This window comes from Pipra filicauda, unplaced genomic scaffold (assembly GCF_003945595.2).
Source record: "Pipra filicauda isolate LSUMZ 115617 unplaced genomic scaffold, ASM394559v2 scaffold135_size2527700_pilon, whole genome shotgun sequence".
Classification (NCBI taxonomy): Eukaryota; Metazoa; Chordata; class Aves; order Passeriformes; family Pipridae; genus Pipra; species Pipra filicauda.
The window spans coordinates 2,018,320-2,044,524 of NW_024103829.1; the positions used below are offsets into that span (position 1 = coordinate 2,018,320).

At 37.3% G+C, this 26,205-nt stretch overlaps 1 protein-coding gene across 2 annotated transcripts in view; it reads left to right on the forward strand.

The window, feature by feature from the left end:
* The window catches only part of DPYD (dihydropyrimidine dehydrogenase), a 338,238-nt gene that overhangs the window by 208,296 nt on the left and 103,737 nt on the right, over positions 1 to 26,205 (forward strand). For both annotated transcript variants that reach the window (XM_027740750.2, XM_039378355.1), the window contains 2 exons: positions 20,013 to 20,081; positions 22,524 to 22,607. In XM_027740750.2, coding sequence (XP_027596551.1) covers positions 20,013 to 20,081; positions 22,524 to 22,607 — 153 coding nt within the window. The remainder of the gene's footprint in view (positions 1 to 20,012; positions 20,082 to 22,523; positions 22,608 to 26,205) is intronic.

The following is a 26,205-nucleotide window of genomic DNA, read 5'->3' on the forward strand; positions in this document are numbered from 1 at the left end:
GGCATGGGGAAAGCAGTCCAGCAGTAGACCTTGGCATTGCTTACAGGGGTTTTTAAAACATGCCTGTGAACTCTAAGATCTGTCACAATTATAACAGTAAATTTGTTGCTAACTGAAAACAAAATTTTTTTCACTAAGTAGAAGTGTCTTGGTGCTTATTTTGAGATATTCTGTATAATTAAACCTTGCAGAATTTTCTTTCTCCAGTGTCCATTCACTCCTTCAGAAAGGCTTTTTAAACTTTGTGAGTTTTATTAAAACCAAAACCAATTTCTGAGAACTGTTTGGGTGAACTTAATTAACAAGCAAAGGATGACATATTCTGTTCAAATGAAGGCCAAGCAGATGAGAATACAAGTGATTACAGTAAAAAAATTACTATGGCAAATTTTAAAAGCAAATTGAAACTTACACATAATTGCTTTTTCTGTGTAATACAAGTAATTTAAGGTAAGTTTTGTCTTACAGATGAAAGGAATATGAGCAAAATAGCTACTTCACTAGAAGATGATCACACAACAGCATCCTATCTTGTGCCATTGGGAAGAAGCAAACCAGAAAGGGCAGCCAAATTCCCCCAATAGAGGCTAGGATGTAAACTAAATTTTGCAATAGGTTGTGCAAAAGAGGACCACCAGTCACAGCTCAGTGGTAGTGTCACTTAACTGTGACATGTTGCCTCTATAAATCAGAACTAGCATCTCCCTTGTGCTGTCTTCACCCCTGTAGTGAGTGGCCTCATTCTTTGGCTCTTCTGGTTCCTGATTCTTGCTTGTGGCTTTCAGTTGTCTCTGACTGGCAGTCTTTCCCACTCTTCTCTTATACTTTCTTCTCCCTTTGACTCGGAATCCACTCCAAGAGGACTAGGGCAAAAGCTGCCACCACCAGAAACTTGCTTCAGTGCCACCAGCAGGGACTAAATTATTTGTAAGAGTCCAAGCAGAGGAAAAAGCAGAAAGAGAAGGTGTCTGGATTTTGTATGTTTACTGGTGAAGTATTACCAAAAGCTGTGCTGTTTCAATTTGAGATTTTTTAAATTGAGTTAATTTAGTGTCACTGTTACTATTTTTTCAGAAAACACACACACACAAAGAAATTAGATGGTATGCACAGTACAGGTCCAAGATTATTTAAAAAAATGGAATTTTTATTATTTTTTTAAAATCAAATTCATCTGTTAAAATGATTTCCAGTTAATTGTTCTCGTTCTTGTACTTCAGTCATCTCAGTAAGATGTTACTTCAAAAACTTGGCTGAGAACATTTAAAGCTTATATTATTGAACATTGCTTATTGTTAGATTTTCAAGGGATGCATATTTAAAAATGTTGTGTCAACTGCTTTTGCATATACCAAAAAAAACAACCTTTCAGTCAGAGCACTACAAAAGTGAGAAAAAATTGAGTCTGTCATCTTTTTCTTTACTTTCCCAAATACTGTAGTTTTACGTATTTGTACTGGACTGTCTGTCATATCCAAACATCTTCCTTACATTGTCTTTTAAGTATATTTTTCTGTGCCATGGCCACACATTCCATCTATTACCACAGGACTTTTCGTTCTCTGCAGTTATTAATCACTGGAAAATAGATTTTGTTTGGGTTTTTTTAGTAGGAGAGACTGAGAACTTGACAGTGAGAAAAGATGAAACAATTATTTTTTTAATTTCATAGCCTAAATGTTAAAATACTGCTTAATTAGTATAAAGCTGACACCTTATTGAAAAATTTTGCATCCCCACTTCCCCCAAAAAGTTGTTTATATAGTAGTATATTAGTCTAAAACTCAAGAAAAAAGTGAAAGAAAAATATCAATAATCAGATTTTTAAGACTCAAATTTAATTACTCTTGTTTGAGAGGACTGATCACTGAAACCATAATCATAGCCTGGTCATCTGTTTTCTTTGCTCCCTGCTATAGAGAAACATTTGTGACCGATAAAAGCTGTTCCCATGTAATACAAGTATTACCTCAACATCATGATGTGAGATAGGAAGACTCTCCCTTTCTAAGGCCTCCTTAGACTGGTTTGGAATGGCAGAGGGGAGACTTGGAAGTGGGACATGAACAGGTAGCTGGGTGGGGGCTTAGCTGCTTACTGGGGTCAACCTACCACAGATGAGAAAGGTATAAAGTTGTCAATGCATGTAAAAAAGGCTAGGCTATAATTGGGACATGCAGTATTTAAAGTGCTTTAGATAGAGGGGCAAAAGAACTAATATCACAGTAAGTCCCACTTTCATACACCAAGGAGATACCTGATTATATGGTGTGTTGATGTACTTTCAGCCAAAATGTGGCTGAAAAAATGGCAGTTTATGGCATATTCAAGAAATTAGTTTACCTAAGAAATATGAATTTAACCAAGTAGAATTCACCTAGTGATATGATCAGGAATGAAAACTGTGCAGAAAAAAGTAATTGCTTTTACTTTAGCAAATGGCTACAAAAAAGTAGGAACTGGCTGAGAAGGTGGAAAAGAAAACTGTAAAACCTTGGAGGAGAACTTACTGCTAAAATTTTATATTCATGTACTTTACAATAGCTACAGTTCGGCCATTATCTGTGCTGGGAACTGTGAATACTGGTATTGGCACTACACCTTGGTGTGCTGGTAAAGCAAGGAGTGGTAATCTCTTTAGCATTTTCACTGGGGAGAACAAGCTTGAAAAGAGCAAAGTTTAAAAATGGTAAAATACTTCTCTGCAGAAAAACGTGAACTGAGGGTTCAGTAAGAGGGTGATGGATGCAGTTGCCAAATAGTCTTTCTAAACCTTCTTAAAATGGTAACTGGTGCCCTGTAGATGATAATAAAGTAAACAAACGAATGAAAAACCTCAGTATGCAAATTACTTTGGGTCTGAGCATGTGCAGGAGGTCACAGCAGTACAAATAAAGGGCTTTGACAGGACACTTCATAAAAGAGATTGCAGGGGAAATGTCATTCCCTACCAGGCTAACAGAAGTCCATCACAAACAAGCAAATGTCTGAGAAATTTGTACTACAAGAAAGAACTGAGATCTAGGAAGAAGATGGCAAATTGAATATTTTTCAGCATTGCTATGTTAGTATACTGAAGTCTTAAAAGTAACTTTTTGGCCTCCAAGCTCAACACAAATGAATTTGCTCTTCTCCATGACTCTGGGGAATGTACACAGGATACCAGATTGTCAGCTGTGACACTGAATCTGTGATTGAGATATCAGTGTCACAATGTGTTGAATTGAGAAACCTCTTCTGCTAGAAACATTAAGTACTCTTGGACCCCAAAACTAAGCTGAAAACTCTTGTCTTAATGTTTGTTCTGCTGCTTGCAGAATGTTGCTGACAGTCTCTCTGACAGTTACTCAGCAGAGAGCAGCTTTTCAAGGCTGAAACTGTTAAAGATATATTTTTATTCAACATTTTGTTCAGAATGTCCCAGGAACACCTGTCGGGAATAGCCATGCTAGAGAGTGTGTGGGAAAAGAACGCTGGATCCCAGGCTGGTAACCAACTTCTTTGTAGCATTGTGGGGGTTTTGTTGGTGGTTGTTTTTTTGGGATTTTTTTTTAATCTCCTGGAATGGTGTAAATAGTGTTTTATATTATGCAGGGTTTTTTTCCAAAGAAGTATGAAATAAGGATGACACTTTTGTTTGCTTTGGGTGCTCGTGGGTTCTTGGTTTGAAATTTTTTTTTTCTAATTTAGGTAAAACAACCAGATTTGGTTTAATTCTACTCTGTGAGGATAGGAAAAATAAGGTGTTACTGAGGGAAAAAAATACAACCTTAATAGGCATACGTGAGTGCCTTGCTCCTATAAATAAATCTTGTTGCAGAAACATGCAATGTTCAAAAAGATTTTGTGAAGTTATAAAGTGAATAGAAATAGATTTGCAACAGCAATAATAGTTATTTGGATAGTTTATTTGGAGTGGTTTGGTTAGTTTTCCAAAGTAATCCCTGAAGTGAGATCATCACTCTTATGTGTTGGACCAGCTTTAGTTTTAATAATAGTTTTCATCCACAGACTATGAACAGAATTTATCTATTTATATAAACCTTTTTCCTCACTAAATCTGCACTAATGGTAGACCTTGTAATCTAGTTACTGAAAGGAATTGACCAGGATATCTAAAATTGCTGTAGATCTCCTTTGAGACTTAAAATTAAGGGACATTAGGTGGAAAACTGTTTAAGATACAGAGGAATCATAGACTTCACAGCTTTACTGTGAGGAGAAGGTCAAAGTTGGATTTCTCACTAGAGGTATTAGTAATAAGCTCTGTATTTTTGCAGGTATTATTACAGCTTTTGCTTTTAATGGATGTTTAGAGACCTGTGAGATGTTGTACAGAGTACACAGTATTTGCATTTTAGATACCAGTCACTGACTTGATTAAGATTATAAAAAGTTCTGCTCTTCCTAGGGCTAATATAGATAGCTTTGCATTTCCATCACAACGAAATTATACTTTGTACTCCAAATACCTGCTGAGCTGTGCATCTGTGTGATAAGTCACAGACATCTTGACAAGCTCAACACCTACAAACTTGGAATAAAACATTTCTAAACAACCAGGTAGGGCCATGCCCATGTGGACCTCACTTGGTGCCAACACCAACCAGTGTATAGTCACCTGAATGGGGATGGTACCTGCTGTGCATTCTCAGGCCTATCAGAGGATCCTTGCTGGAAGTCCAAATGCTTTTCCACATGAACTGAAAAGGACAGAGCACAAGGGGAGGGAACCACAAGCTGGGAATGCATACTCCCAGAAGTTCCCAGCAGTGCAGAACAGCTACCTATATTCCTTTATCTGAATTTCAGATCTACAAATCACATTAAAAAACTCCAGAAGTTATCGCTGCAGCTTAAACTTCCTAAAGCCATCTTGGGTATGAGGTGGATGCTTAGTAGGAGGTGAAAAAGCCCACACAGCAGTTGTTAAATTCACCATATGGAAAAGATCCCTTTCACTACAGAAAATTGGCAGTAGGCCTATTCCCTTAACATCAGAGGAAATCCTAGCTGAAAAGGGAAGATGAGGTTGGGATAAGGTACTCATATGGATTACCTTTCCCAGGAACTAAACCACATGACCCTAGCTAATGTGGAGCACCAGAATGGTCACAACTCCTCAATTTCCAGTGGCTACTGTGGTGGGTAGAAGAGACGAGACCTTGGAGCATGGAGCATATGACCATGTTCCTTTTTTTTCTTTTCCATTTACCACAAGAAAAAGGGAGGAATAAAAAACAGTAAAGAAAGATGCTTCCTAGAAAAGAGAGGGAAGAGAGCTGATATGAAAGAACAGCAGACACATTAACAACATACCTCTATATGTTCCGGGGCAGCTTCCACTCTCCCATCCTGAGGGTGTCCTCATTGCTTCTGATCCTGATTCAGCTGTTTGTGAGCCAGTAGGATGCATTTTCCTATGTGCAGTCTAAGGAGGAATTCAGCAAGAACTCTGATTTACACAGTGTATTTACACCAGAAGTGCTTATCCATTTCTGTAGGTACAGCAATTTCTATTTGCAAGGAAGAGTGAACAGAAACAGAGCCTAGTAACAGAAATGTTGATGTATTGGGTCTTTGAGATTGCATTTTCTTATAAGGAAGAAAGTTTTCTGGGAAAGACTCTTCCACAAGGTATAAAAAATGTTCAAGCTTCACATGACCTGAATATTAATAGAGATGGGACTGAGCTACAAAATATGGTGCTGTAAATTTTCACTCCTGGAGGCTTAGGTGTTAGTAAAAAAAAAGAGAAAATACAGGAAAATTCTCATCATTTCCACTTTGATAGTCATGTTGGCTATAACAGATGCGCTTGAGGCTTGAAAAGTAGCAGAGAAGTGACATGGAGTCAGTGTTACACCTCTTTTCTGGGAGAGATCTGGGGAACTACAGACCTAAAATCTTTTATCCTTGTATGCAAGTTGGTAAGAATTGTTCTGAAAAACAGAACTAGTAAAAAGAAAACAAACAAACAAAAAGTAAAGAACCCCATTTGTAGTATGCTTTGCCTTAAAAAAAAAAAGAAGTTTTTTGAGGACATCAAGAGAGACTCAGATGATAAATTGAGCTTGGGTTTCCAGAAGTATTTGATAGGGTCCTCCACTGAAGAGTTGGAAAGAAATTAAGTTCCTGTAAGATTAGAGGAAGAAACTTACATGAATAAATAACAAGTTAGACATGGGAAACAATGTTAAGGAATAAATACTCAATTTTCACAGTGGATAGAGAGCTCTAGGAAGATTTCTTAGGGATCTGTACTGTGTTCTATGCTATTTAAAATGTTTATTACCAATCTGGAAAAGAGAGAGAATTTTAAGAATGTAAAATTTGCTGATAATACTATGTATTGTATGGAGATAAAGATGAGAGGTGACTGTAAGGGGTTGTGAAGGATCTTGCACTCAGTCACTGACTGGCCAATGAACTACCAAAAAAAAAATTAAAGATAAAATGTAGTATGCACATGGAATTAAGCAGTACTAAATTTATATGTACAGTGAGGGATTGTAAGCTAACTATACTGAGGTTACAGTAGAGAGCACTATGAAAATTTCAGCTTAATGCTGACTAGCATTGAAATAAAGCATATCAAACAGAATTTCTGGGAAAGGAAGAGAGAACAAAGCAAGGCCCATCACTATGCCAGCGTGTTGATTTTTTTTTTTTTTAACATTTTAAATAGACTGTGTAGTTCACATTCTTCTAGATTGGAACCAGAAGGGTGAGAGGTGGAAATGAGCAATAGGAGACAATTCATCACGTAGCTCTGCAGCTGTGGAACTCATTCTCGTAGGGCATTGCCAGTCCCAGAGGTACATACAGGTTGAGCAAAACCTACTGGAAAAGCTATTTGAAAGCATCACCTTTGGCTCAGGGAATTCCTGTGCCACAGATTTCTTAAAAGCTGGGAGAATTTTCAAGGGAAATACTGCTCTAAGCTTGACCTAGAGACATGCTGCTGGTGCATGTCAGAGAAGGAGGACTGAGCTCCATAACCCATTCTTATGGATTTCCATTGCATAAAGAGCTGTTAGGTTTGCACCCAGGATCAGAAACCCTCTCCTGCCTCCCAGTCCTGTCTCAACCTTTGGACCATTGTTCCTGTACTGTGTTTTGACAACCTGATTAGCATGTAACTACATTTCCTGAACTGAAACTGAGATGAAGGTGTATTTTGAACTAGTTTGAAATGATGTGCTAAGGGGTTTGTAATTCAAATGCTGTCTTCAGTTCACCAAGATTTGAAAGGCTGCATTTCCAGAGGGTCACTTCAGACAATCCTACATATAGAAACACCAGAAAGTCTGCTAAAAATTTACCCAGAGGCAGTGTCTGATCATGCGTGTTTCAAATGACCATGAAGTACATGTCATAATGTTTGGTCCCAACTGCCACAACCCAAAGTTTGGTCCCAACCCCACATTTGCATTGGAGTTTTTTGATTATATATATTTTTTTAAATATTGATCTGGTAAAGAGATGGAAACATACTCTGATCATCAATTTGAGGGAATTTTATTTTAAGACAGCACATATCTTTTGCTGAAAACTGCAATTTGTAACTGAAAATAAGATCACATAGTAAACTCAGTGAGATTTTTACAATCAATTTATGATTCAGATGTACATGTTTGTGGTGACAAATTAGGACCTTGAGGACAAATGTGAGAAGGTCTTTTTTTATGTTTTTCACTTGGAAACTACTGCTTTGTTGAGAAGCCTGTCAAACTAGTTTAGTGCAGAACTGTACTTTCTTTCTATGCATGCTATAAAGCCATGACTTATTTTGTTTGTTTTACTTTCACAGCTAAGGTTTGAAAAATAGTAAGGCAGAGGACTATTTGTACATATGCTAAGAATATCCTTTTGATTTGAAAAGTGAGTTATTGATCCCTGCAAAAAAAAGAACAATTTTCACAGTTCTGTGAGGACTATGAAAACATCTTTAAAACTTTACCCTTAGGGTAAGAACTAGGAGAAAATTAAAGCCATTTCTGAAATACTTCACCAACCATCTCCTAGAAAATGACCCAAATCTCTTGATTATTGGAAAAGACAAACTCCTTAATGGCTAGCTGAAGCTGAAGCTGAAGCAGGATGTGCTTTGGCAGTTGTTGCTAAAATTCCTTTTTTGCAGAGATTTGTGAGCGATCATTAAGCAGGAGTATTGACAAAGGAAATGCCCTAAACATAAAGACAGCGTGATTAAAAAGATATTTCTAGAATGTAATTTTACTGACAGTGACATGAAGGGTTGCATATTTCTGTTCGTCTTATTAAAGTGTGAATATGCAGACTATTATTTAGAGGGACAAGACAATCTCTTAAAAACCCAACCGTTTTCTCAGTTTGATAAGTTACTGAGGGCTGCAAAATGATCTGTCAAATCTGGTTGGGTATCAGGAAAAGCATTCCCTCTTTCTAGAAATGTCCTCCATTAACTACAACAAAGGAAATGGCATCATGTGTTAAAGAAACCTGTACACTAAGATGTCCATTTCGCCCCCCTCGATCTGTGCTTAAAATAGCAACAACAACCTTGGTGCAGGGCACTTCCTGGAGATTAATAACTGGCCAGGGTTAATGGCCCTCAGCAGTGCCTCAGGCCATCAACTCCTCCCAGCCAGTCATTACTCCCTGGGAAATGCCCTTTTCTGGGTAGTTATTGTTTTAATATTAAGATGTAGAAGTTATCATTGAGTGGGGATAAAATGACCTTGAGGCAATGTTAAAAAATAAACCCCCCTACAGAAAAATTTAAAAATTATTAACAGTCTATCAAAATGAAATTCTAAAGTTTGTAAGAATGACAAATTCTACTAGCCTGACTACCTGTGCAGAACCCCAAATTTATCCTCCAGATACTTCTCCCCAGTTTCCATTTTATGTTTATGGTAGGGTAAATTATAGAAGTTGATCTTCTGAAACACACAATACCTTTGACATTCATTTTACTGTCTGTGATACGATTTTAGTATTTTGTGAAGCACTGAGCGTATGTGATTTAGATAATTCTGCTTTTTCTCTTTTATGTAATGTATATTACAATAATAATAGGACAGCAAATTTATACCTGACGAAAAGTAGTAAGTATATGCTGTTCCTGTAGCCTATATTCTCCATATTCTGTAATGTGGTTTACATTTTAGGCATTCTGCTAGAGCTCTAATGAAGAAAAATATGAAGGCTAGGTCTATATTTAAAAGTCTTGCTCACATACTTATGTAGGCTAGGAATACTAAAAATAAAATGGCATCTAACTGCTGTCCTGGCAGAACCTAGTGTAGATGCAGTTATACCATCAAACTGTTTATTTTTGTTCAGGAGCAAGTACGGAGTTTGCTGCTATGAACTGTGCTGATAGTAGGAGAGCTGGCTCTATGCAGACATGTTCTAGCTTCGACAAGAAAGGCAGAGGCACATGCTTGAATCTATCACAATTAGAGCCAGCTCTTCAGTCTGATTGACAGCAGCTGGACTATATCCCAGCCTCCTGTGCTTTCTGGGGAGGGGGGCTAGGGAAATATCTCAAATTCTGAGCAAATGTGGGAATAAAGTGTTCCAAGCTGTTTTTTTCCCTTATCCACCGCAAGGAACATGTACATTAGCAGAATTCTTAGTGGGCTCTGAAATGATCTTAATCTACACCCTCAACACTGCTGATAGTTTCTGAACTTTTTATTCACATTGACTTTAAGAACTATGACCATAAACTTTTACATAGTTTTCATCACCAAACTTCTCACATTTGCCACATTTCCGTATTCTAGATCTCAGTTCACCCTGGGGTTTTTGTTGGTTTTTTGTTTTTTTGGGGTTTTTTTTGTTCTAATAAACTGTGCTAGTAATCAAAGTTAAGTAGCAACTGCTAAATATGCAAAATAAGGTGGCCAGCAGAACCCAAAAAGCAAAATTATTGCTCTCTTCATATAGTCTTAGTCTAATATATGGTTATGGCAACACATACATGCCAACCAATTACCATGGGATAGCAAATTACAGTGTGTCAGAATGGTAACTACCCCTGTGCATCTTTGGATCTTGCAGCAAATACAGACTGATTCAACTTAATATGAATTTCTTCACTTTTGGATGTAGCAAACCAGACTTACCTCCTATTTTATGGAGTTTGAAAGAGCACTGGAGCAGCCGATTGCTGCAGGTGTGCCGATGGGTGGTAACGCATAAATCAGCACTAACTTGTTTGTGCATTGACACCTTGTATGCATAGCTAGTGGAAATGGTCTATTCTTTTAATTGTTGAGGGAAAAATGTGACAGCAAGTACTTATTTACTGAACACTTAAACCCACATAAATATTTTAAAGGCTTCTTTAAAGGAGACCTAAATACATCCTTTGTTATGAACCACATATGTTAAATGTAAACTCTTAAGAAACCAGCAAAGTGCTGTAAGAAACCACTGCACTTCCCAGTCTCACAAATTGCAAGAAGAATGCTTTTTCACTGGTTTGTTTTTACATCTTTCTCATGTTTTTAAGTGCAGATTTCCAAATTTATTTCAAGTTCAATTTTCTTTTAATTATTTTTACTTTTAATTTTTTTTTATAAAATCGTAGTTGTGTTGATTTTTTTGTCTATACATAATAGCTAATTAAGGTCTTAGGTTTGGAAAAAAAATATATTGAAGCTCTATTTCTACATTTCAAGGTAGCATTTATAAAAATCTGCATCACTTTTCCTGCAGTGTAAGAACATGATAGACTTATTCTTAGCCACACCATTCTTGGCCACCTAGCCATTTATGCTCTGTCTCTGTAACCGTATTAAAATCTGAATATGCTTGCAAATTGTTTTATTTAACTATAGCTCAGATGAGAGAATCTAGAGATCGTGTGAATTTTATAGATACCCCAAATTCTTACCTGTGAGCAGTGTGTGCATCTCCAGGTAAAGGGTGGGCATTAAAAATGCATGTGAATTACATTTGCATTCTCTTATTGTTGTACTGTCAGAACCCCTCTGGTTCCTAGAAGGACTTCTGCCTTTGATTCTGCCAGAGGCATCCACATTTCACGTGATTTATTTTCAGTTTATCTTTTTGGGAACACAAATACTCACAGCTGGGTCATTGATAAAAGCCTCACCAACACTAGATCTTACAGTGCTTTCATTTGAATGAGGCTATAATACTGTAGACTGTTCATTGCATTTTAATTCTGAAATGTCCAATCACATAGCAATATGCTGAACAGGTTAGGTAACAATTTTATTAAACATCCAGATATACAGTGAAAATAGTAAGGCCTCTTTCAGTTTCTCAGCATCTTCTGATGAGCTTCCCCAAAATATGAAGAAGTGGGTGGAGCTGGCAGTTGAGGAGGAAAGATTAGTCAGAAGGTAGCTGCCAACTTCCAGCCCTTTATTTTGTATATTCTTTGCTGCTGAAGTGTAGCCAAAAAACTACTTGGGTCATCAAACATAACAGCTAGCTACTTCAGTAAATTATAATGTCTGCATAGAAAAAAAAATTTAAAGCTACCCACTCATGGGATTTTCTGATCATATCTCAGATGGGAGCACTGCAGACATGCCATCGTGAGGTTCAGTGCATAGTGGCACTGTTGTTCACTGAATTTTTGGCCCAGCTGGAAAATTACCAGAGAATGATAAGAAAGATATATGAAGAGATCGAGTTTGACAGAAAACATGGATTTTCTTCTTCACTTTTTGAAAAGTTCTGTGCCTGACAGAAAGTAGTTTCTTTCTTTACGAGTGGACTATTTTTAATATAATTTTCACTACAAAAATATTTATATATGAAATGTTTTCCAGATGGAAGTTTCTGGTGGGGATTCACTGGTCCTGCTCTGATTATTGAAATGATCACGTTTTTAGCCCTGTGAACATTTGCAGATTGTCTCTGGTCATGAGGTGAATCTGCCTGATTAATCAGGCAGGTTTGGGACTGTGAAGAAGCTCTCCTTCTTGTGAGGTCCGATAGCCAGACTGATACCTAGACCAGACAGCAGCGAATAGTGTTAAGGAACTGATAGGTCTCCTCCATGCAGCTGGTATTTAGAGACATCAGGTATTTTCCTGAAGATGAGACAAGCCTTATAGCCTGTTCCTGCACACCTTCTTAATTACCATGCCCTCACCTATCAGAACAGCCTAACTGAAGAGTTTGTGCAAAATCAGGTGAATTATCAGTGCTTTTCAGTATATCACTATGAGGATAATGGTGCACAGAGAGAGAGTGGGTGAATTGTGGAGGATGCAACCAGGCTGACAAAATCATTTACTCCTTCGAAGCATTGCTTTGGCACCAGCAATGTCACACGATGAAGGGGATCACAGGGCTCTAAAGTATAAAAGGGAGGGGGTTTTCTCCCTCCTCTCTGAGCTACAATTTTCTCCTCTACTAGCACTGATACTGCTGGTTTTCTCGAGCTTTCAAATCCAAGGAAGTGAATTAAAAGAAGCCCTGGGGGTGATGGAACAAGGGAAGAGATAGGATGGACTTCTCAGAGATGCAAAGAGACAGATTTGACCTGGGGAATTGCTAGCTGACTGACTGCAGGAGTTAGGGAACTGGGATGAAGCTGTTCAGTCCATATTTTGCCTCTTTATATTTTCTGGTGAATTTGTTTTCTAATAAGTTAAGCAGCTTTGCTGCTAAGTAATAGGGGAAATATATCTGCATAGATGTAGAAGCAGTCAAGGTCTGGAAGAGATCTTAGGGTTCCTTTCAGTCAACAGCTGCTCATTCCCTCCATGGGAGCAGCATACATGCCTTGAACATATTTGTCTCCGGTTGGCTTCCCCTCTCAGAGGGGCACCCTGCAGAGAGTTGCCTGTGCTATTGTGAGAATAAAGAGCAACAATTAGCGAGGTGCTCAAAGAACAGTGTTAAAAAGGACTGTGTGCATCTGGGCAGAGAATTTGATAAGAGAAAAATTTCTAGAGGTGGAGTCAAAAATGCACAGATTTGTGTTGCCTTTTGCCAGCCTTGTTTTCCTTATGTGGTCTTGAGAATCAATAAGGTGTCAGTACCCTGGTGTAAAGCTTTTGCTACAGGTCATAGCATGTGTCTGAAATACTGTAGAATTAGATATATCCTTTTTCTGTTAGCTTTTCCAATATTGTGTTGGCCTCCTCTGCTTTCTCTTTATATTAAATCAGTGTGGAAATACAGAAATACAGCAGGGGCATGCCAGTTCCAAAAGGGCTTGCAGGTATTGTTTGTGAGAAGTACTGCCAAAAAATTAGTATCTGTCTTCACTCTTCTCTTGGATTCAGCCTTTATTAACTTGTGTTTTTTCCATTCAGTAATGCTAATTTCCATTCATCCATGTATTCATTTTCACTCATTACCAAAGAGACTAAAGGTTGAACTAGGATAAGTTTCCTATGCAAAATAAAATCCTAAAGATTCTATCAAATTTCCAGAGAAGTCTCCAGCCAAACAGATAATTTTCAATGTAATTTGAAGGGTTTACCTGAAGCACTGAAATTTTCAACAATCTGTCATAAAAGGGACATACTTCTTCTAATCATGTAAAATATTTGAGCTTTCCTGAAGTGTTTGATACAGGTGCTATATTTTCTTTCATTATAGGTATATGTTTTGGGGAACTCATATTCCATAGTCTCTTTTTCACTCTTCATAAGTTACCACATTTTAATTAAGCAGTGCCCTTAGTCATGGGAGATGCATCAGAAGGTCTCTTTTTTCTCTTGTCCATTCACTTCACTTTCAGTCATATTTCAGGGTAGCTGGTCTCTCATTAAGTTAGCTTTTCGTTTATCCACACTTTCCACGTGCATGATCTGTGCCTATTTGTTTATGTGTACACGCGGGGTAGCTCAACTCCTGCCCTGACAGTGGCTGACATGGTACTGAGTCTGACATGGTAGAGGAGAAGTTACAAAACCAAGTAGTTCCCTTGTTTTTCTACAGGTGCAGCACGACCTAAAGAACAATCCGTTTAGCTTTGTGCTCCCATCAAAACCACAGCATTCTGTTATTTTACAAAGAAATGGATTTCTTCATAACCTTTGGGTTTTGTTTGTCTGAGGGTGTTACATCCTAACAACTCTAGACCTTAATTTGAAGATGTAGCCCAGTGTACTCAAATAATCTCATTAAATAGATGGATCTCATTGATAGTAGCAGAATCATCATATGAAAATAACTGCCTTTGAAAATAAGTGTCTGGAATTGAGCCTGGAATAGAATCTTTGCTGTTTTCTGCTCATGCTGATTTTTTTTGTATGTGATACAGTTAGCAAATCATAGTATTTTCAGACTCTTATCATCATCTTCTCTAGACTTATTTGTGTGCTGATAATGTTTGGCCTATTTGTGTCTTGATCTGTTGTATCTCACTTCCACTTCACTTTAAGAAACAAACTGGAGATTGCAGTATAAAGTAACAAGGCAAAGAAAGGGCTTTATTTGGAAGGTTTGCTACAGCTGCATAATAAATATACTAATATCCCCTACTTGTCTTATTTTCCTTTACTTAAATTTTCTTATATTATTTTGTTAAATTATTTATTGGAGAGTAAATTGCCCGAGAAAAGAAAAAAAGAAGAGAAGCAGAATTGCAGGTCAGCAATGTCAAGACAGTCTGCATTGCTTGTCTTTATCATCATGCAGAATCTTTTTATTAAGGCAGCATAGGACAAGTAGATTTATGGACTGAAGGTACAATGTTTCATATGTCCATATCCATCTAGATTGACAGTTCCTACCAACATGAATTTCCCAGGAGAGACAGTGTTACTGGTGTCAGTGGATGGCATCATTTACTTCAATGTTCCATTATTAAATTGATAACAAGATAATTCCTCTGCTTCTCAGGGACATGACAGGTTTTACAATTGTTAACTTTCTTATTGCACGGGATTTGATGTTCTGGGTATTTTTTAATAAGAAGCTTATTTTTATTTCAGTTCTGCAATAAATCAAAATTTGCAACAAAAATGTACAGAGAAAGAGAAACCAGGTTGGGTGTACAAGGCATCAAAATCAGGCTGGATTCTGGAGGGTTATTTTTGCAAGAGCAAATGTTTGTGCTTCTGTTGTTTTTTACTGCTGTACATGTAAGCATATTTGTGCAATACAGAATATTTACTGCAGTTGTACTCTTATCTTGTACAGTGGGTACTTACAAGTGTTCTATAAATAGTTAATTCTGGCTGGATGATTTTGAGGATGATCTTTTTGCCAGCCAGTGACCATTTTGGACTGCCACAAGTGGCACCGAGCAGGAGTAAGTCTCCAAAAACTTTTCTGCTGGCACGATGTGGCATAGCTGAGACTTGTCCTGGACCTGATGCTGTGCAAGAGGCAGGGTTACAGAGGAAGGCTAGTGGTGTGAGTTGTTAAGGTGTAACATCTGTACCAACCCAAAAAATCCTGTGGTGCTGTTGGTATTGCCTTGCACTCTTTGCTGTTGAGACTGCATCTAAGAGCTATTGTGAGGGCAGAATCTGGCCTCTGGTCAGATAGTTTGTTTGACTTGCATGTGTGAAGAACTGTGAGAAATCCATATGCAGCAGACGTGTTTTCCAGGTAGATATTTGCAAGATTATTTATCGTGTCATTGAAATAGCTAAAACGTGCCCCGTAAACCGTTCTTTATTAACTTTTCAACAAGCGCGTGGTGGACTACATGTTGTTGTAGCTACACATGTTCAAAACCTTCAGGAAATCCTGTGAGTGAGTGAGTTCAGAGTGAGTTGGCCTGTTACAACGTATGGCTTGTGGTCAAAACTGAGTGTATGTACCCCTCATTCAGACTGATGGGGATTTTAATGCTGTGAAACAGTGATTCAGCTGCCAAGAACTTCTCCTGTCTTTGTGTGTTGGTATGGATGTAGGTGTCTTTTCCACTGGTGAGTGATAATGTTATTTTTGCAATTTGTTTTAGAAAGCTTATATCTTCAGTGCTAAGTTCCTTCTTAGTAAATGCTTCCTGAGGAATTCTGTTTAAAAATGCTTGCATTTGTGCAGGCTAAGCAGGTCATGTGGCAAGGCTATACTGTATTGTTTTGAAAGAAGAAACATGTCTTGAAAGGAGGATTGAGGTCTTTCCATCTGGCCCAAATAAAAAAACATTTTGAAGTTTAGATTGATCAACAATAATTTTGTGGGTATTGAAATATGGTTCTTAATGTCATCTTCAATCTCTGCACCCCCTCTTTACACAGCAATTATCCTATTCCATATCTCTGCTTCCCAAACAGGTAGCTGTTAAAAAAGCAGTTCTTCAGTCTTCTTAAAAGCTCCTCTTGATTTTACAGCTTTCAGGGGAACAGTCTCTTAAAGATGATGCTAAGACTATGTTTTTTCAAGGACTGTGCACATAATAAATAAAATGCTGGGGATTTTTGCAACTGTTTGAGAAATCAGAAGGGGTTGCATGTTGTGGCTAGCAGCAGTGTCTAAATGGAGCGTCTATGGACACTTGATGCAGAAGTGCCCTCAAGTCTAATACAGCAGTGAGAAAGGACAGGTAGGGAAGAGAAAGCAGAAATTATGTCGGTGGCTGAATTTCCTGAAGTACAGGTAGATTACACAGAGACCTGGAAGAGTAAATTAGGAACAGATACAGGCTCTGGCCTGTGTGAGATGACCAAAATAAATTTGGTTATTACAGGCATGAGGGTAGGGGATTGTGATTGCGTTCTGTCTCTTGGGAAGTTTTCCTAAATTTACAGGAATTGACAGTGTTCACATTTAAATCCAGCCCCCGGAGATTTTTTTTCAGACTGAGTGTACTGAAACTCCCTTACTCCCTGCAGAGCAGTCAGTACAGGACAAATGGTAATTGTCAACCTAGAGTTTTACTGCTGTCTGGCTTTAAATAGATTTTCTCAGGATTGTCTGACCCAAAGTAGGCCCAGTTTTTTTTTTTCTCCTTCCTTTTGTTTTACAACCTTTTGCAGTGAATTCTGTGTGCTAGGAAAGAAAGATCGCTTGAAAACATTCACAGTGACAAACCTCATCCTTTTTATTTCTTTTAATGCTATTGCCTTCATGAGACATCCACATAACGATAATGGAAGAGGAAAAAAAACAACGTTCACAAGGGAAATAGATTCTAGTTTAAGCTTCCAGGGGATTATTATAAACAGGGAGAAAAATATTTTAAGGATTAGGAGAAGTACCTTGTCAGTGTTCTTTTAAGTAGAACAACTACTAATGCATTAGTTATAGAATTGTGTGAAATGTAGCTTTTTGCGAGGTGCTTTAGCTACAGTATATTCATCTTATAATTCTGTCCTAGCTGGTGCATTGCATACCCTCCCTTTTCCATCTCCCTTCCTTCCAACAAAAAAAAAAGTTTTATTGTGGACCTTTTTCTTCCATGAATGATCAAGAAAATTCTGAACACAGAACAGTGTCCGATGTTACAAACATGTGTTTGTCCCTTTATGGGCATTCAGAGAAATGTGGATCACGCTGTGTAGTGTCAGGGCATAAGGACCTTGTCTGTGACATCTGTCACAGTGATCGTCAGGGAGGAGCAGTGTCTGCAGGGCTGCTGCGCTCCTGGGCGCAGGGCAGAGCAGGCGGGATCTCTCAGCAACAGGCAAAATAGCAGTTTGGATGAAGAAGAGGGGAGGGCACAGCACATACCAGCTATGATTTTGATCTGGAAAAAAGAGAGGGCCAGGGGTCCCACTGTGCTTCAATCATGCACGGTACGCAGGCAGCCCACACTCAAGCTATGACAAAGCTGCAATTTAGTCAACCTTCATTTACCACTTACTACGCTTTAGCAGCAGCTTCATTGTGAGACCTGTCAGCAGCCCACTTTTGTAAGCCGGGAAGCGTGGTGCGGCCTCGCACTTGTGGCTCAAACCACTGTAATTAAGCTTATGTCAGGTTGCCACTGCAAATTTCAGGAATCAGGAGGAAGGATGTGCTCTCCATGGATGCACCTGGGCTGGGCCATATGCTGGACTTTCGAGAGATACTGTTTGGGGCCATTAAAGTTGCAGGGGTGGTAATGTGGTACAGGGCATTGTAGGCACCAAAGATGTAAAAAAAAAAAAAAGAAATTAGTGAGAAGAGGCTAAGAAGCTGAAATGTGATACAATTTCTGTTTATTACTTTCAAATAAAACCTCTGATTTTTATCACTTATTATTCTTTTTTCTTGCTATTCTCTTTCTAGGTAGTAGGTGATAATAGTCTGTGATTTCTTTATAAGTTCCCTTGTGTGATTTTAGGAGTAGATTCAAACCTCAAGCATCACAGATAGTTCCCCTAAATGTTCACCCGTGATAATTATTTTTTTTCTTGTCATGGTTACTGATTCCAAATGAAAAGTTTGTAGAGGCATTTTGGGAAGATTAATCACTTGAGGAAGGATAGTTTTTTTAGCAGAGTGCTGGAAGATCTGTTTCCACCTAGGAATTAAGTTTCATTTCAAGTTATAAGAGAACAGTGGGGGGGAAAGGAGAATAAAATCCCTACTATTTTAAAATTTTCATTATTCCCTTTGAGATCATGGTTTTCCCATGAAGAGTCATGGCAGAAATGTAATTTTTGCTTTCAGTTATTTTTGTTATTGTAAACCACTGCTTCTGTCAAAAGTATGTACTTAATTTTAAATGTGAATGCTAAAACTAATCAGTATTAAATAAACATGTTGTCTTAATTAGGAGCTCTTTGAAACATCACAGATCTTGTTCCTCCTCTTTTGTACTCTCCCAGCAGAATTTTCAAATTTCATTAATAACACTTGATGTAATGTAACTCAACTACTTATGAATATAGTCAGCCACCCTTGCTGTCTTATAACTTTCCCTGATGAAAAAATTTGATTTGTTTTAAAGCTCAATTGTGCAAATTTCTGATATACTTTGGATTTTGACTGCAAGTGTGAAAATCTTTATCAAGTTGTCAGTGTCTGAGCTGCTGGGTTGTTTTGTTTTGTTTGTTTGGGGTTTTTTTTGCTTTAGTTAGTTTAAAAAAAGCTTGAACTTGACAAGATACAGTTTCTAGCTAAATTCCAGTTGCTTTATATTTTTCTCATATATAATTTCTTGAACTGATTTTTTGCAATTTTTGCTTTTAAAAATTAATTAGAGTCCTTTAAAAGAGATTTTTATTTCCAGAGTACTCAATTTGTCTTGAATATTCAAATAGCACACAGAGCAGATTTTGTCATAACATATAAAACTATATAGGATTTTTCACAATTAAAAAAACTATGGTATAGGAGAGAGACTTTTTTCCTCTGTCAGAGGGAAATAAAAGCATGGCCAGTAATGATTGTGTGTGCTTAATGAAAAGCTTGGTCTTATATTTATGCCAGAGGTGAACACAAATGGGCACCTGCAGGCAAGGCAGGTGCTTTATCAAATCCTTTCCTTCTCAAAAGACTCCCATCCTGCAAACATCAACCAGAAGAGTGGATGGGTAGGTAGTCTGCAAGTAGGTGGGTGGTAGATTGATTGTAGAGATTCATCAGAGCAAAACAATGGAAATAGTGGAAATAATGATGATGATGAGTGGTATTGTCCTTTTAAATGAATAGAATGTAACCTCACCATGTCCAATTTTCTCCATAGCTGCCTTACTTTTTAAAGTGCCTTTCCCTGCCTTCTATAGATACTAAATATCTCATCTTTCTTATGGAGATAATTTGGGAGTTTGCAGTTTCCAACAACTGTGTGTGTTGAACAATTTTTCTACACTGTGCTTTTCAGTATTTCCCTGAAATGAATGAGTCATTAACCCTCAGCATTATGGGAAGGTTCGAGAGAAGTGTTATGATGAGGGGGGTGACAGATTAAGCCTATCCCAGATATCTTAAAAAAACAGGGATACAATACATGAGTTTATATACTGTGTGTCATCCCCAGTGAAATCTGCAGCTGTATTTCACTGTATAGCTGATGGCATGCAGCTGGTAGTTCCCATGTGCAGGTTGTGGCAGTTAAAGCCTGGAGTCACAGTAACGGGCTGTATTACAGAATATGGTAACATGGCTTAAAATGATTGCATGTATGTTCTTTACAGGTTCTGATTGCCAGTATCATGTGCAGCTATAGCAGGGAGGACTGGACTGAACTTTCAAAAATGGCTGAGGTAATGGTTTCCTAATTGTGTTTCTGCATATTTTTTTAAATTCTCCTTAAAAACAAGAGCTGCAGTAAGGACTTTCTTGAAAGAAATAGATTCAAAGAGAAAAATGAGAATTTAAAGCATGTCCATTATAATTTGTTTATTCTGTGTTTTCATTAAAGTGATGGAAACGTAAATTTAAAGGAAATCTGTTCCATAAAAATGATCCCTTGGATTTTTAAGCAGTACCTGCAAAGCCCTTAGTCTTTGAATCTATATACTTTTTATTTGCATTTTAAGCAAACTGTATATTATGACGGATGCCCTGATAAAATTTAATTCTACCTTTGAGAGCCTAACTTGATCTTACCTTGCCTACAGGCACGCTAGTTTGACAGCACCAGAAGAAATTTTGAATATAAAACTCTTGAATATTTAAAGTATAAAGGGCTCATTTAATGCTATTCTAGTTTTAATACAGACTTTCAAAAATGATAGCTGAGAAAGCCAGCATATATAATAGCAGTCAGCAGGCTTCCTATAGTGTAAGTCCAGTCTTACAGAAATGCAAACAGACTATGCACCTGAAATTTCTATTCAATTTGAAGGGAAAAACTATTTAATAACATGTACCTGTGTCCATAGGGAATAGTATAAGAAATACTTGATTAAGACTGCAATAATTTCATTCAGAAAGGTGTCTATATCAGAATGGAATGCAAAGTTGTTATATTTAAATTAAAGTGTGTTTTCCACATAAATTATCTAGAGGAAATAAATAGCATAGTATTAACATATTTAAGCAAAGAAAAAAATTAGCTTGTCATTATTGCTAGCATTAGCTCAGATTTAAGTATTTTATAAGTATTAAATATTTTTAAAAATATGTTTATATATGTGTGGATAGAGGTGTGTATATTTTGAATTTGTGTTTTCATATGGCAGAATGTTTGGATATTGTTGTTTATTCAGTGTCCTAAGCCCTCCTATGATGATGTGGGACGACACTTCTCTATTTTCTCTGAGCATTTTAAACCTGTGAGGAAAAAAGTCACTTTGGGGACTTAGGGAAGTGAAATTAAACATTATCAGTAGTTAGCTTGGTAATCTTCGACACTATTTCAATTTATACCTGTATTTACCTAATTGACCATGAAATCATTTTTTGGAATCTGTGCTTGACAGGAGCAGTGCCACTTTTAAACTGACTGAGATGAATGGCTTTATTGTGCCATTTGTTCCCTCATTTTTAATTTGGTGATACTGCTATCCAACTTTAAGACAGATATTTCCAATCTGTGCTTGTATTTGCGTTACCCCTCTAGAAAAAAGTGGTTCTTTAAATGCAGTCAATGATGTGTAACGTATGTGGTACGGCATTCTTCTGGAAAGTAGTTGTTGGTGTCCGCTCTGTGGAGAGCAGCACACTAGTTTGGGACGCTCTGGAGCTCACAGCTGAAGAGCAGTGATATTTAATCGCATGCGTAGGATCCTACCTAGGAGGTAATAGATGTGGCTTTCCAGAGAGCAGAAGCCCCAGAAGGTACTGCAGTGCCTCTCAGCAGGAGGGCAACCTATTCATACAAAAGGTCAGCTTGTCAGGGAGACCGACAGCACCGACAGCAGCGCGGCATGGCCAGACTCGTGGAGCTGGCTGGAACGGGGAGGATTCCTGAAAGTGATGGATGGCTTCTCCCCTGCTCACGCACTTGGGGAGTTGCTGAACCGTGGTCACACAGCAGGAAAAGTTACTCCAGTTCAATAAGCAAAAACAAAATGCAAATGCAAAACAAAATCCTAGTTAGAGCCACGTGGAAGGCAACAGGAGAGATGTTTGTCTCAGGCGGAGCAGTTCAGCAGAAAGGAAGAGAAGCATGTCTTTGTGCTGCCGTTGTACAACTTGGCTCCCTTGCCTTTTTAATTGTAACTAATAGAGGGTGATGAAGAGAAATTAGCGTGAATAATATGTTTGTACAGACTTTTTTTATTACTCTCTTGTTCTTCAGAAAGAAAAATATTTAATGTCAAAAGCTATGACACAGTACAGATGCCTGCAGAAAATTTGGAGACTAAATTCGTTAAAGCAGAAAGGAAAAATTTACTCCTGAGTTACAGTTCTTCAGAGCACAGCAACACCTCTCTTTCAGTGCTGCTCTAAGGCCCTGCAATTACATTCCATTTTTTAACATTTTCCAGAACGAACTCTTTATTGTCCTTATCTCTTTTAAATTTATTTTTAACTTTAATTTCCTTAATAATTTTTGGAAACCACATAAATTTTTGAAATTTCTGTCTGTAATGTCAACACGTTCTTTTTCAGGGTATCCTAACCATAGCTTTCTCTCTTTAAAAAACAAAAATAAAATGTCTAAAGAAATCTATATAGCATGAACAGTAAATGCTACAGGAAAGAGTGCATTACTTGAAGTTAATTCTGCATTTTTTTTCCTTCTACATGTTTCATAGGTTGCTGGTGCTGATGCGCTGGAGTTAAATTTATCATGTCCTCATGGTATGGGGGAGCGAGGCATGGGACTGGCCTGTGGGCAGGTAGGACTGTAACTGCAATCTCTATAGTGTCCCTTCAGCAACATTGGTAGTTACACCTCAGGGGGGAAGACACAAACAGCAGATTACTAGCTTGAGATTTATAGGTTGAATGTGTTTAAATATTTAGTGCTAAAAGGAAAAAAAAATACAGAAGCTGAGAATGTACAAAATGCTTAGTTTTGCTAGAACAAAAGTGCATTATGTATTTGACAAGGAACAAGACAAAAACAAACAATTTCTGAAAAGCACTTGGACAGAATTTGTAGGTTTCCATTTCAGTACCCTGTAGGTATATTTTAGATCACAGTCTAGTAACTACTGTGTATATCAATAATGATTTTGAAGGACGTGAGATATATGCATGATTTGTTTCACAATCTTTAACATATAAACCTAACTGTCTTTTAGAGTCATGGAAGAGGACATACATTCTGGTAGTACCATGCACAGCTAACATCTTCTCTTATAGGATCCTATGTTTCATAACCTATAGATTTGTTGTTTTATATGATTTAGGTTGCAATTACCTGTGCCTGATATCTCTGCCATGTAGAAATCTGTTGCAGTTTATCAGTACATCCCATGATTTCAGTTAGGAGAATGTGTGGTGGTGTGCCCATGAAAATAAAATAGACATGTACAAACCCCAATTCCTGTACTAATATCCCTTTGAAGTTTTCAGATTTTTGCATGTTTTGGTCATAGTTTGAAATTTGTTTTGGCTTTGAAACATGCCCAAATATGGTGAATTGTAAGTCTCTGAAAAATCTTGGTTCACGGTCTACCAGGAGAGATTTCTAAACTTTGACCATCACAATTTCAGAAATATGAAACCTGTTTTATTCCCATCTTACTACATTTTAGGGAGAGGGGAAGAAGAAGAGGGAGGAGATGCAGAGTGGGAATTATATGTTTTGGAATTATATGATTATATACCCTAAAATCAAGATACTATTATTCACTTGACCTCTTTGTAGAGGGCATCTTAATTCATCCTCACTTCCTCAGTTAAACACAACACTTTTAAGAACTGAGGTGTGGTGGATAACTAAACCATTAACTTTCCTAAGCTAGGGAAGCAGCAGGAGTTGTAATCACTGCAACTATGGACACACTACAGGTATACTTTTATCATAGCAATACTGTCAGGAACAGTGAACTGGACATTTTATTGTTTTCTGTGAACAAAATTATGTCAGTCTGGTCCATGCAATAGATTATTGTTTTTAATGAAAGTCATTTGGATGCTTTTCATGGCCAGTGGTCATTTACTGGAGTTATGATTAGAAATGGGAGAGAATCAAAAAAACCCTCCAGGATAACACTAGCAAAGCAGTAGTAGTTATTATTAACTTTTTTCCCTGAATTGCATTCAACAACAAAGTGCTATTGTAGTCATCTTTATAAGTTTTTGAAGAAATTTCCACCCTTCACTCAGCAGAGAATAACTCAACAGTTTGGCTTGTCCCTACTTGAGATAGCAGCGCTCTGTAGGAGGGTATAGTTTGGTCAGGAAGAGCTCTGAGGGTTTCGCACAGAAACCAAAACAGGCTCCTTTCAAGTATGGGGTTGTTGTTTTTTTTTTGAGGCACACGTTATTTCCAGCTTTCACTGGTTGGAATAATATATGCATGTGAAGTGGCTTAGATGTGTAGTCAGTAGGGAGCTGTCTGGCTACATGAGCTTTTACATATCTTTCAGCTATTGTAAAATCAGAGAAGCAAATGCAAAATCTGAGCACTCAGGGCTATCGTGTGGATTTGTGACTCTCCATGGAGGAGATCAGATCCATGAAGCAAGAAGATGATTACTTTATATATACATATATATTTGTATAATAATAAAATTTCTGTCTCTCCTATGCAATATAGGTATTCTTTGGAATGTTTAATATTTACTACTCTTGCTTAAATACGTTCTTTTGTTTTCTTGACTGTCTTACCAAAATGAGAGCTCAGAAAAGAACTGACTTCTTTAAATGAATATATGAATAAAATAAACCATTTTTAAAGGGCTAGATCCTAATGTTCTTCCTCAGAGTTGGCTAAAAATAAATTATAGTGACTTTAAACGTAGATTATTGAAGCAAAGGGTGGGGATAAATGGATAAAGTAGAGACGTGTGCAACAAGATTTATCAGTAGCCCTTCAGGGGGCTTAAATGTGTGGTGGCCCCTGGAGGCCCCATCATAAAATAGAAAAGTGCCAGAAAGTATTTTGGCTTTACTCCTAATTTATTAATTTTTTTTTTCCCAGAGCTGAAGTCAAATAGGTCATACATGGGTGGTGTGGGGAAGAGAGGGCTCATATATGCTCTGGAAAAAAAACACTACTTGATATCTGGAAGTCAGGGCATGAGGCTTTGAGAGGCAGAGCAGCTTTCCCGGTTGTACAGTGAAGCAGGTTTTCTTAAATCTTTTTGATAACATAATCCATGTCTTCATAGGAAATTTTTTTAAGGATTAGGTGCCTTTCATGCCTAAGCACATTAAATCCTCAGGAAACTACAGAAATTGCTGAGATGAAAAATAAGGGCAGAAAAATGTGTACTTTTACTATTTATATTGTCTAAAATGTTCTGCCTTTTTGTTGTTGTTTAAAAAAAAATGGCAAGGAAAGGTTAATTACACTGTCTACTTTTTCTCCTCATTCCAATTCCTATGGTGTGCCTAAGGGTAAGTGTACAAATCTGGGAACATCAGATTCGTGTTCTCTATCCTATTTTGTTGTCTAGTCTCAAACACTTCCACTGTTTTATACCATCTGCAAATTTAAAAAATTCCAGATATATCCAAATTATATATATAAAGATTGGTACTAAGCATAGTTGTTTGTTTTATGCTGAATTACAGTTCTCAGCTTTTATTTGATTTTAATTCCAAGTCATTAGTGCAGACACTCTGGCGCCCAAACAGCATAGCTAGCCAGAGGGTAATATTAAGAGGCATCTGTATTGCTGCCAATAAGTTACTTAAAGCTGGTTCTGTATAAAATGTCAATTATATTTACTAATGCTGATTAATGATAATAAAGTTAAGGTTTGTATTCTTTTGTAACAATCTGCAACTGTATAAAAGGGGATATCATGAAAAATTGTAATAGAATTTCCATTATTATCTGTAACAGCATTAACACACAAGGTTTCTTTGAATCAGATAACCTATGTGTACAAAACATTTAATAGTAAACATAAAGACAACATGATGAACAGCAGATTTTTGAAAATGACAGCTTTCCCATTATAGTTCATTACTGTAGTAATTTTAGCATAAAATTATGAAAATAATAAATCAAACCTATGAGATGGTAGCACTCACATTTCAGTGTTTAACTTCTGGTGTTGTATTTGTGGTGTACTTTCGTCCTTCACTGGAAACCAGGCAAAGGTGTTTTAATTTTTTTTTTACTTGTCCTTCTAAGAGGTGGCATTGAATATTCAGAATTATTTCTGTCATGTGAAATCAACAAATTTAAGGTTTTTGCCTTTTTTTTTTTGGTCCAAAAGTCAGCCAGTCTCTCCAGCTGCTCTGCCAAGAATGAATAAATAGTTAAATTGAGTCGGTAATCTGGGTTTTCCTTTGCATTTCTGCTACATTTTG